The sequence below is a fragment of the Centruroides sculpturatus genome, unplaced genomic scaffold, assembly GCF_000671375.1.
Source record: "Centruroides sculpturatus isolate CEXI.00-Female unplaced genomic scaffold, Cexi_2.0 scaffold154, whole genome shotgun sequence".
NCBI lineage: Eukaryota > Metazoa > Arthropoda > Arachnida > Scorpiones > Buthidae > Centruroides > Centruroides sculpturatus.
In genome coordinates this window covers 616,957-629,942 of record NW_019384392.1, presented here as the reverse complement: position 1 = coordinate 629,942, position 12,986 = coordinate 616,957, and the positions used below count along the sequence as shown (strand labels likewise).

Here is a 12,986-nt window from a genome sequence, read left to right as displayed (position 1 = left end):
TCCTACCATCGTCGGGTCAACAGTGGTTGACCTCGTAGTTGCGTTGCTCTAGAGCAGATAAATTCGTGGTTCCTCCTGCTATTTCAATGTTTAATATGAAAGATTGTCCCATTTTTTAAATATATATAGATATATATTTTCCTTACTTCTCTAGTAGATATACGTGCTTCAAATCAGGAGCTTAGTCATCATTCCTCTCCCAATTTTGTCCATCATGAATATATATTTATGTATTGGAAACGCTCTAATTAGCACAGAAATTCCGAACAGATCAATATTTGCAGAGTTCTTTCTTGTAAAAAAATTGTTATAATGAGAACCTCAGGGCTATTGTAGCCTATAGGCTATTATATTTCATCAATATGACAATTGCATGCTCTTTTTTTCACTCCTCTAACAAAAGAGAACATTGCAAATTGTTATTTTCTTTAACGAGATTGGAAAGATTTAAATTGGAATCTATAAAGATTGGCTAAGATTTAAAAGAAAAAAAAATAAAATAAAATTGATCGACACGTTTCGAACTAAAACACGATTAGTAGGAGGAAAAAGAAATTCAAAAAAAGTCAATTAAAAAAAATCACTCCAGAAAACATATTTAAAAGTGGCTCATATCGTGCCCAATTTTTTGATTTTTTTTGAATCTCTAAAAAGTCAAATTCTTGTATGTACCGTACGTGAAATTTTGCTAAGACATCAATTCTGCTCTTCATCTCCTGCGACAGAATTGACAAATGTGATGATAAGCACTCCTTATACGAGTCTAAAATAGGCCTAGTTGAATGATTGAATGCTTTCCATGCATATATACATCACTAGACCAGCAGCTGCACAATAAATGAATGAATGTGATCAAAGCAAAAGTGGGTGGAGATGAAGCCGAGTCCACGCCCTGCCACATCAACCACTCTCTTTCAGATAAGGAGTGACTTTTCTGATGCCAAGCTAATATTGGAGAATTGACTGGGTGCCTCTTGTCCACATTAGGTACCTGAAAATAGATGGTAGTTTGGGGCGTGGGTCACTATTTCCTTTTTTTTTTCCTCTTCTCCCATTCTCCCTTGGGATGTTTTTGTATTAGTTCTATCTAGAGGTTATTATGTAGTTATCCTCTCGAATATAGTCCAGGTACGATCATGTAGAAAATTGGCATGACGTGCCTCCGGTTGCTTACAACAAAATCTACTCGAGCTTAGATTAACCCATTGCATCAATGTAACTACCCTCCGGCTAAATTAGAAGTGGTATATCTTTACTAATAAAATTTTGATGCCTAAATTAGTTAATGAAATTGCGAAGTTTTTTGATAAAATATAAGATTTTTTTAAAGAAAAATCGGTGTCAAATCGGGATTTATCTTCGAAATGGCGACCGAAAGACGTTATTTTGAAAGTCTCCAACACAAGAGAGAGAGTTTGGAAATCTAAAGAAAGATGGTTCAATGTATAAATGGTAGTACTTCGACCCCATCTTGGAAATGGATCTGGGAGGATTTGGTGGCATACACCGGACTTAGGGGGCCAAGGGGAAAACGCTCGTCCATCGGGACAGTTTGACAGCTTGTCAGCCCCCATTGGTTGGTAGCCCCTCCCGCTTTCACATCAGTGGTATTAGATGAACGGTAGCACCGCAGATGCTACCCACATCCGTGCGGTCAAAGAGATTTCAAAAGTACAGTTTGATCTCTCTAAATTTTTCACCGGACTCTTCCCCCTTATATCAATGAAACCAGTAGACGAAATAGGCTAAGAAATCCGGACTTGCCAGAAAGGGGAACGCTGGAAATGACCCCTCACGTGGTTAGAACGGTGGAAAAATATATCTACGAGCAGCAAAGAGGGGGTTGAAAAATGGTAGTCTAAAATCCCCATCTTCATTTCTATAGGCAACCGCATAACGTCGATGTTAACGTCATTTCGGATGATCACTTAATCATTCAGGTAACCATTCCCGTTCTTTTTTTTCGTAAATACCGCAGAAAGTTATCGATGATGAAGGACTCGAAGGATTCGTCTAGGATCTACCGTTGTTTATATATTATCCTTAACTCTAGAGACGAATTTTTCACTTCTAAATCCACCCAAGAATAGAGATGGGAACATAGATTTTTACCTATCGATTTAATAAATAACTCTTACCAGTACACTCTTAAAAATATATCTAAATTAGCCATTTTTTAACATAATTTACAACCTTACTACGAAATAAATACGCCGAATTATCAATTATTCGAAGAAATTCAAATCCACTTCTTACAGAATCAACTTAGTTCAACTCATCTCGCTTGGAAATTGCGTATGACATACTCTAATCATATTCTTGTTTTACATCCTTATAACTCGGACGGATACCTCCCACCATCATCCCAAAGCCGTCAAATTCATTAAAAACCACTGTCCTGGTTCGCAGACCGTAGTAATCATAAGTCTACACAATGCAGTCCCTGTGGTGCTATCAATCTTACCTCCCAGTTAATGTCATTATCCAACCACTAGCTACTTCCAATGGCCAAAGCCTGAATATTTCATATCAGATTTTACGAGTAAAAATCGAAACCTTATTACCACACTGGATCTACTCTTCTCTCGCCTTGTTTTACTTCCCCCCCTCTTCTTTGCCTCCCTATTCACCGTCTCAGTCCCAAATCAGATTACTCTTTGCGTCTAGTCCCAGAGGTGGAATGCGGGTTGAAAATATCATCTGCTTATTAGCTAGGACAGGATAGGATAAGTTTCTTTAACGTCATCTACTACCTTCTTATCCTCCTGTGGTTTAACGTGGATACGTGGATTCGTGAGAAGAAACCCTTCTACCGTGTTTGTTGGTTGACTAAAATTTTTAAATGGTTTTAAAATTCATTCCTTGTTTTTAAAAAGTTTACAAGGCTTTTGTAAATGTGTAGAAAATTTACTTGCCTTTTTTCCACTATTAAATATAGAATTTTAACCGTTTTCAAATGAATAAATTAACAATTTTTTCTCAATTGTATTAGTGTTTTTTGTTAATTTTACGTGTTTATACAAGGCATTTTGACTTCTTTTCCCTCCTCTCTTGATAGTCAAATAGTACTGTACATTATCTACTACTGAAATCTTTTTTTAGTAATAAATAAAATTATCCGCTACTGGAGTCCATTTTGTATTCTTACTTTCTCTGCGACTTTAATTATTATTAAGGTTGCGTGCAACTGAATCCCTTAAAGTCATAGCAATAAGTAATGTTGTTTGTTACTAATGCCACTTTTCTTAGTAGTAAATAAGTACTAATATAATCCTCTGTGTTTTAGTAGTAAATAGTTATATAATATTCATTTCTGATGTTTGTTCCAACTTTCTTATTAGTAAAACTTCAAAAAATTCAGTTTTTAGGAGGCCTAGTGATATTAACTCTCTTTTTTAGTGACTAATTTTATCAAACTCCCTTTTTTTAATATTAAATCCTTTATTTTTCTAATAAAAAATGTATTTTAAATATCGATAACTGAATAAATTTCGATATTAAACAAAATTCTTTCGATTTTAATGATAAATTAGCACGTTTAATGTCAATTTAACTAATGGGAGCTTCAGTTTAAAACAAGTTTTTACCAGAACTTAAGCGCTTATTCTTACTGAGGACTCGAAATTCAACAAGTCGAGCATTTTGTAAGGCGCAGGAAATAATCTATAAATAGTAAACAAACAGAAAATTAAAGTATAACTTGATTTATATATCATAAATGAATAAAAGACTGAAGTAATCCATTGGAAATATGTTGAATTGTTTGGTGGAGGGTGTTGATGCAAATAGTTGAATCAACAAAATAGATGGAGTGGTGTCATTGCGGAATGGATCCTAAACTTGTTTCTCGTTCTTACAAACAAGATGGGACTAGTGAAAAATTGTTGTCTGAGGTCATTAAATGTAAGTTCGTGACCCGATACAGTCCCGGACAAAAGATTGTTTCCTTTCCAAAGAAATAAATTAAGAATGAAGAGATATGTCAGGTTATATTTTTGAAACTTAATTCAATTCAAAATAAATTTATGTGCATCCTGTTTATAATTTAATTGTTTTTAAGTTAGTATCAAACCAAGTCCTACATATATATATAGTTAAAGGGTGCGTGTCATATATATATGTAGTTGTTTTTCTTTTTCTTTTTTTGTGAGTGACTTTTATACACGACGAAAAGAAGTTTGGTTTACAAATCTGAAGAGAGAGATAATAATTTAGATGCTGAGATTTTTTTCTAGAATTACTAAATTTGAAGCGTGCTAGCATCACAACAATAGAAACACGTTCGGAATTACCAAAAAGTAGAAGCGAATGAAAGAAGACATAGAGGCATCTGTACATTGTCAGACACGCTCTTATTTCGTGTTAGGCCCTATCCTTTGGCGATTTGGAATGCAGTTAATGCCATCAATACCATAAAGATAAATTTTCTTTCTATTCTAAACTTAGCATTAGCTAAAAATTCTCGGAGCATCAAACGACATACTGCCAACAAGGAATACACAGAATTTTAATCTTCTGTGCTTGTCACAACATTCGACTCATAGCTCCGGGGCACGTGTTTCTAGCACGAGTAGCATGTAAATGGAATCCGAGCTTCAAACCAACTCCCCGATTCTACTGTTCAACATACAGACCTCCATGCGGGCGCCATTTTTTACTATTTTCAATAGTAATCCTTTTCCAAAAAAAATCAAAAATCTACGGGTTACATACCAGCAGAATTTCGATAATGGAGGAATATTTTTTCTTAAATTTGTTACATAAACACTCCTCTTGAGTGTTAATATTTTGAAAAAAATACCCCTAGCTTATGGAAAATTATGAAGTTTAAAGATTCTTAGCCAGCAAATGCGAAAATTTTCATAGGGGCGAATTAATTTTTTGCATAAAATAAAGTCTAGGGATGTAACTCGCGTGGTAGATACGTGATGTAAACTTTAAAAGCTGGCCTAGAAATCAGGTTTCCAATTGCAACCCTTTTATCGACTTTGCAAACTATAGTTCCAATCCCTTTTTATAATCCGGCTCGATCAGGCCGTAAAATCCGAAACACATATCTTGACCCTTGACCCTTCATAAGTTGAAACTAAGCCGCGCACCAAACGCCAAGAATGACGTAATTAATGACAGAAGGAGCGCGATAAGGACGCCCCTCGACGACGTCTGCCGCTAACACCGACACCGCTAATTACAAAGCCGTCGGTTCATCCATCAAGCGGAAGTCGACCGCATCTATACCATTTCCGGTCACCTACAGCCAATTCGGACATTTAAAAAATCCACCGTTTTTAGTAAGAAAAGCTTTTCCCTGCAACTAATTCCCAACTAACGAGTAGGCTGCTCTCTATCCATTGTCACCAGAAGGCGAAGGAGAAAAGCTGTAGATAGAAAGAGACAGACGGGGGATGGAAAACATTGGGGGCCTCATAAATCTGTCAGGCCGAGGCTTTTACGACGACATAGTCAGGCTGTACCTAACAAATAGTCCTCGGCCAACTGCGGGTTTGCGGATTGTCAGCGTTAAAATCATAAAACCGTCTTAAAGGTCGGTTTATGTTACTTTAATGGTACTGCAGCCTAGTTCTTACTTATCGGTTCGACAGATTTCACTAGTGTAAATTCCTATATTTTCTCCAACAACGAAAATCTTGGTAAAGGCCTCCTCCTTTACTCTATTCTACAAAGCTACACGTCGGTAAGTTCTTTCACAGAACTAAACTCGGACTTCTCGTTACTTACGGATTTTCTTGATCTTTTCCTAAATCTAATTGATAATATCTTTTGTTTAAAATATAAAAAACATTATCAAAAACATATTTAAATAGTTTTTACAGGTAATAATTAAGTAGAATTTTTATAATATAATAGTCATTAGCTGGGATGTAAACATCGTTACCGTTGGTCAGTAAATTGATAAAACATGGGTTTTTCTAACTTTATATAAAATTAAAATTTAATAAATTTCTTGGATATTTATAGATTTTTCTTTTAAAATTATCTTCTAGGCTTGTAACGAATTTACAACACATGTAATGAATTTATTACGGGAGCAGAGTCGGACGAGACCGATAACACCGAAAGAAATCGAGAGAATGGTACAAATTATTCATAAAAAATTCAACTCCATCCAAGTCCAATTAAAACAAAGTACATGTGAAGCAGTCATGATATTAAGATCGAGGTTTTTGGATGCAAGGTAAGCAAAAATCTTAAACTCGTTCATATGATACATAACACGCTTTAGTGATGTATCTAATCAAAGAAAAATAGAGAAAAAATAACTAAAAAAATGTATAATTTAATTTTTGTATTTGTTTTCAACTAAAAACTAATAAATCGAATAACACTAATGTATTAATGTCGAAAATTGGATGTTTTTTTAAGCTCCTTTCCTTATTAAAAAAAAAGAAGAAGAACCTTGAACTGTTTGCTTCCAAATTAAAAGCTACTTCTAGTCGTAGTTTGAATAATTTTTTTATATATATATAATTATTTTTTTGCTTAATTTTACTCGAAAAATTATCAATCAGTGTTCCTAATTAATGGCAGCAAATTAATCTTAGCTTGTACAAAAATTAATTAGCTGAAGATCCATCTAAGAATTTTAATTCTATCAGGTTGTAAATTAAAGTTTGACTTTTCTAATATTGTCTCTCGTTAAAGAAGAGAGTGAAAGAGGGGGGAATACAAAAATAAAACTTAACGGAAAAATATTTTTCTTTAAAATAAACGATTTTACAACCTTCTGTCTCTCCCTTCTTCTATCGAATTTTTTTTTTTTTTTATAATAATTACTTATAGGAGGAAGATGATGTTTATCTTTAACAATTTCTGTAGCTTTAACACTTCATTTAAGGGCATAAATTTTGTAAAAATTCCCTACCGAATTTTTTAGTGTATATATCAATAGGAACCAACGGGGGTGAATTCTGTAACTAAAATGAACCTATCGGTGTAGGAAAGTTTAGGCCCACCCAAGTCGACAAAGGACCAGAAGCCAATGACTCATGCCATCTGTGCCAAACCTAGTAGACGAGCGGACCACCCCTGTAACGCTGACAGATGACAAATACCATCAAATTGCACGTCTCCGTAAGCGGGACAGAAAGGGAAAATGGTTGTAAGTACAGGTGACGAGACATGGCGCTGATTAGGCTTTAAGACGTGACCCTAACTACGATAATAAGTAGCTGTTTGTGCTGCACTCCAACCGATTATCGCAATCATGTTGTTGCCTCTTTCATGATATATGATCTAACAACTTCACAAACATAAAAGAGCTCGGTTGTTGAGTTGTTCCAAACATTTATTAATTTCCCAAACTTGGCCTTTTGCCTTACCGTTTTGAATTATAACTATTAAATTTTGTTAAAATTATAATTAATTATCAGTAACGTTGAATATATATATTTTTTCTTATTATATATACATTCCAAATTTAAATTCACACATGACCATGTATATCTAATTACAAGAATACTTTATAAAATTTAATTTTTTTTAACTCTAAAATCACTAGAGAAAAAGATATTTAAAAAAAAATTTCAATTTTCGACTTAAAAATTTCAGCGAAAGTTGAATTTTTTTTTAACAGAAAAATCTGAATTTAGATTTTTAAACTAGAAAACTAAATATTCCTTTTACTTTCTCCTTACAAACTTTAAATTTCTTTAAAATTTCACATTTAATTACAATGTTTCGGATGTCGGGTTTATAAATCCGTTTACCTAGTCCATCATTTCGATATAACAACTAATCTTGGATTACATTTTACACCTGAGCATGGTTACCATACTAAAGCATTATATACCCTAAGGACGGGGATTTGTTGCCATGAGAGCAGCTACAGAATCGTAGCCACTCACTTGCTGCAGTTGTTAAACGATTCAGGGGATTTATAAGGTTTCTCTCACTAATACCTCACTCGGAATATCTGAAAACAACCCCCTCACTTCCAAAACGCAAATTTTCCAACTTTTTTTTAAATAAATATATATATATATGTGTGTGTGTGTGTGTTTGTTTATATATATAAATTTATATCTGCCAGGTTGTCTTTCCATCTTTTTATATAATCAATTTATTTAAGAAAAAAAAAAAAAAGATATTTTTCTTCTTAAGTTCTTCAGATACGGTAACAAAAATTCTGAAAAAATATTCTCTACTTAATTGCAGAAACATTTGGATCAAGTATTACATTGAAGAGGATTCGTGAGTGATTCTATATAAAACTATTTACCAAATTAAAACCATAGTTAAAGATGTAAAGCCTTATATCATCTATGGTACACGAAGAGAAGCTGTTTTAAAATCCCGATTTCTTTAAAAAAAATAATAATAATAATATTCACTCAAAAATCTGCAACAAACAAACTGCACTTCTAGAAAAGACATTTCGTCCAAAAATAAACTGAATGGAAAAATGCCACAGGTATAATTTATCAAGATAGACACTCAGGTAATCAAGGACTGAAGACAAAAGAACCGTTGGATATGTGTATAGAATAACCATCCAAAAAATAAGTGTATGGAAGAAGAAGAAGAATAAGAAGAAGTGGAAAAGGAGGAAGAAGATTAAAAAAAAAACACAAAAAGAAAATTATGTATAAAGAAGACAAATGTGGTTTCTGAGTGGCATTTTCTCCCCCTCCCGAAAATTTTTTGCCATTTCGTCTTAACACCACCAAAGCCAAAGGTTCAAGTGGTTATTATTGTACAAGCTCATCTACATAGAACATTGTACAGAATTGTATTCTGGATGTGTGTCAATTATCTTTGACTTGTTTATCATCAAAAGTTAGCCCCCCTCTATTATAGATGTCACAGTGTTTGCTAAATAGTGCACCAACCATCAACATGATTAAAAAAAAAAAAACTTAAGAATAATAATAATAATATGAACTGTACGTTGATTTCTTTTTAATTTCTAATTTCTTTCTATAAATAAATTAGAAATTAGACTGTTTTGTCGCACATTTAGCACTGCCTAGAAGCGAGAAAAAAAGTTAATAAAAAAATACGAAAATTATAAAAAAAAATTCAAGAACTGTCCGAAAGACGAGAATAATTTTTGTAAATATTTGAAATTTTATTAATAGGCAATTTTTGGAAACAGAAAATGGATATTTGTTTCAAATTATTTTTCTTTTTTTTTCTGTTTCTGTTTCATTTATGTGTCTATATATAGCTATTGGAGTGAATTTTTAATTTTAATCCGACACAAATAAAAACATCTGTTACAAAAAAATTTACATATCTGTAACTTTGTTGAGTGTTTATTCTAGAAAAAAAAAACAAGACTTATTTTATCAAAGATATTTTTACTCTTTATTCTTCAAGGTAAGAAAAAGAACAATTGCTTATTAAAGGTTCCTCTCTATCCCTTGTTTTTTTTAATCTAAGAAATGTTGCTTTAAAGATAATTTTAACAAAGAAGAATTCTGTAATTGGTCCCACGGATAAAATCCCAGTTGAGATTTACAACCATTCAGACATTTTCTATAATAAATGACGAGCTTGGAAGATTTTGATTTTATTCTTTTCTATAGGAATTTATTCTTTCGGGATTTATACAATTGAAATAACAAGCTTCTTATAAACCAAATAGTTTTATTCAGTTAATAAATATTGAAATAAGAATTTTAAAAAATAATAATAAAAATAAATAAAAGCTCTTATCTTTTTTGAAGGATTACGCTCGAAGAAAATAACGAGAATTTTTACATTCGATTTTTTGAAATATTCGATACAAACTGCTGGAAATTATTAATTTAAAACGATATTTACATAAATGAGAATTTAATTAAAATATTAGTTAACTCGATTTAAATTAAATTAACTAACTCGATTATGATATTTAATTAGTTACCAATGATTAACCTTCAGTTTAACTCGGAGTTGATACTGAGTTAGTGTATAGTTAATCTGGAATTAACCTACGGTTAAGCTCAATTTAGCTTATAGTTAACGTCGAATTAAACTGTAATTAAAAATGGAGTTAATCTACAGTTAATGTTGAGTTAACTTAAAGTAAGTTAACGCTAAATTATGCATACAACATTTTAAAAATTGAGTCAATTATTGTATTGTAGCTTAATTAAAACGTAAGGGATTCGATTTAAAAAGCCAATTGTTTTATATTAATTTTTTAAAAAATTAAATTAGTTAAAGGACAAGTCATTCTATCAGAAAGTGAAAAGGTTATTTTATCAAGCGTTTTTTTTTACTTATTTAATTCTATAAGAATTGGCTGAATATAACTCGGAATCGAATTTTTGGAAGAGGGAAAAAAAAGAAAAAAAAAACAGGAGAAATTGGTGCATGGACCATCGCCCCTCTATTAGCCGATCCAAGCAATGGTGCTGTTATTAGGTCGATTGTTCCTGCACAGAATATTCTTTGGGAATCGAACCCGAAGCGAACCATTCCAGTCAGGATTCGATAAGGACAAAGCTGCTGTTACGCTTCAATGATTTCAACAATATTGTTCGGTTAGCCGTTCACAGATTAGGTACGAGTAGAATTTACTTCACTTTAGACGATCGAAGCATAAGAGAAGAGAAGCAAAGAACTAAAAATAAAAAAAAGAACCGTTTAGTTTCAACATGGAGATATATATTTAGGAAAATAATTCTTTTTCTCTTTCCTTCCTCCTCCTCCTCCTCTTCCTTTGATACAAATCCAATAATATCCAGTTATATAAATAATAAATTTTTCGAATTGAAAATATCCAGAAAAAAAATTAATTTAAATATATAAAAAACAAGAAACTAAAGTAGCAATAATTTTATAGAAGAGTAAATTTTAGTGAAATAATAATAATAATAATTGATTGAGTTTTGATTAATCTTCTTGAAGGTTTTTCATATTAAAAAGGATCGTCTTAAGAATCGATCTTTAGTTATTAGTCATCCATAAAAAGCAATCCGATCCACATTTAAAATTTAAACCGGAGCAATCAGAAAATGAAATCAATAAGAAGATTAATAGCTACTTTCCTCATATTTCAAGGACAAAAAAGTCATTTTCATTTCTAAAATTTAAAAAAAAAGTTTCCATAGTTACAAATTCACCCTCACTCTTCAAACTTCATTCTCTTTACTCTATCAATTGATAATTATATCTATTTTTAATGTTTTAATACAATAATTATAACTAAATTGTGCTGCTATAATAACAAAATTTAAAAAAAAAATTTTTTTAATTTACTCATTTCCTTTATGAAATTTACTAACTACTATAATAATAATAATAAGTTAGAAGTGGATTTAATTTGTTACTTTCCCTTCATTATCGCCTGCTACTATGGTAACAAAACATAAATGAATTTAAATTAATTGATTTTTCTTCTTTCCTTGAAAAATATCGTTACACTCTTTATGATATAGCAACAAAATATAAACCGTTTGATTTAATTTACTAGTTTTGTTTATGGATAATATCTGGACTGTTACTACAGTAATAAATTACAAATGGATTTAATTCATTAGTTTCTTTTAATGTTAGTCTTGCAATTTGCTATTGCAGTAATAAAATATATACAGGTTTAAATTAATTTAGGTATGTGTTATTTTCTTGAAAAATGCTATTAATGCTTACTACTATAACAACAGTACATACTCTATTGATTATACGCTAATACTGGGGTATAATATATTAAAAAAACTGTTAGTTTCCTTTAGAATTAGTTCTATTTTCTACTGTTGTAGTAACAAAGTACAGATGAATTTAATTTACTTTGCTAACATTAACCACGCTGCTGCTGCTGCTGCTGCTACTACTACTACAGCAATAAAATATATGCATTTTTATATTTAATTACATAAAAAATTAATTTAGCATGTATTAAAAATCTTCATAATTTAAATAAATTACCACAACTTTTAAATATATTTAAATATACAAACTAGATACTAACTTAGTAACATAATCACGTAATTTATCGAAATTAAAAGCAAAAAAAAAAATATATTATTTTGTAACATTTGTATTAGTGTTTACTTTTATGACATAGTTTCAAAATGTTAATGCCGGATTTTTAGGGGTGGGTACTACCTGGCGAAAGGTCAGGAGGTCACCAATGAGAGGTGGAGTCATACCAAACACGTGCCCTTTCGCGCCGCCCTCTTCTGGTTTGGAACAGTTCAACGACACTTCAAACGGGGGGTGAGGTAAGAGAGCTTACGTTTGCTGTTACGTATAGAAACAACCATTAAACATTGTTCTAACAACATATAAATTCGAATAATTCAAATCAGCGTTAATCTAAAATTAATTCAAAGCAAAATATGAATGATCAGCGTTATAATAATATTCGTAAAAGGTGGAAAAGAATTCGTTGAAGGCAGCGAAGAAGTGAAGAAGGGAGCAGAAAAACTAGATTTAAAATAAATAAATAAAAGTCCAAAGGCCTTCTATTATGTAAACAACTTATTTGTGAAGTAATAACGTATGCATGGATTCATTTTCTTTTCTGAAAAAGGATATTTTTGAATAACTTATTTTTCCACTAGAAACATCGTCAATAATATAGATAGACGAAAATGTAATTTTAAATAAGTTATTTTTTTAAATATACAGTATCTATACATGTAAATATACATATTAATATAAATATACATATCAAAAAAAACATTGAAAACACTTGTTTTTAAACGTAAACAACTTTCTCTTGACAAATAATTCTTTCAACAAAAGTTAAAACATCTTCCATCTTAACGCTCAATAAATAATATTTTTCTATACACTCCTAAAAGAAGGAGAAAATATTCTTATTTATATATACACAGAGTATACATACGAGCAAAACTGATTTTTAAAATATTCTATTAATTTAATATTTATAATAAAAATAAAACTAAAATAAAAAAAAATAGTAGCGTGAGGAGAATTCTTGCATTCTTGGTCACAGTTCACATATCTTGGACGACACAGACTGTGATGAACATCTAGTGAACTGCAGCATTTTCCAGATCTTTGATTTTGAA

The 12,986-nt window shown here is 31.3% G+C and overlaps 1 protein-coding gene across 1 annotated transcript in view; it reads left to right on the top strand.

Annotated features, from left to right (window-relative positions):
• LOC111618269 (pre-B-cell leukemia transcription factor 2-like) overlaps positions 1 to 9,242 on the top strand; it is a 136,375-nt gene extending 127,133 nt beyond the window's left edge. Inside the window, exons 4-5 of the mRNA XM_023359766.1 lie at positions 6,006 to 6,196; positions 8,176 to 9,242. Coding sequence (XP_023215534.1) covers positions 6,006 to 6,196; positions 8,176 to 8,215 — 231 coding nt within the window. The 3' untranslated portion in view covers positions 8,216 to 9,242. The remainder of the gene's footprint in view (positions 1 to 6,005; positions 6,197 to 8,175) is intronic.
• Positions 9,243 to 12,986: the final 3,744 nt, after the last annotated feature.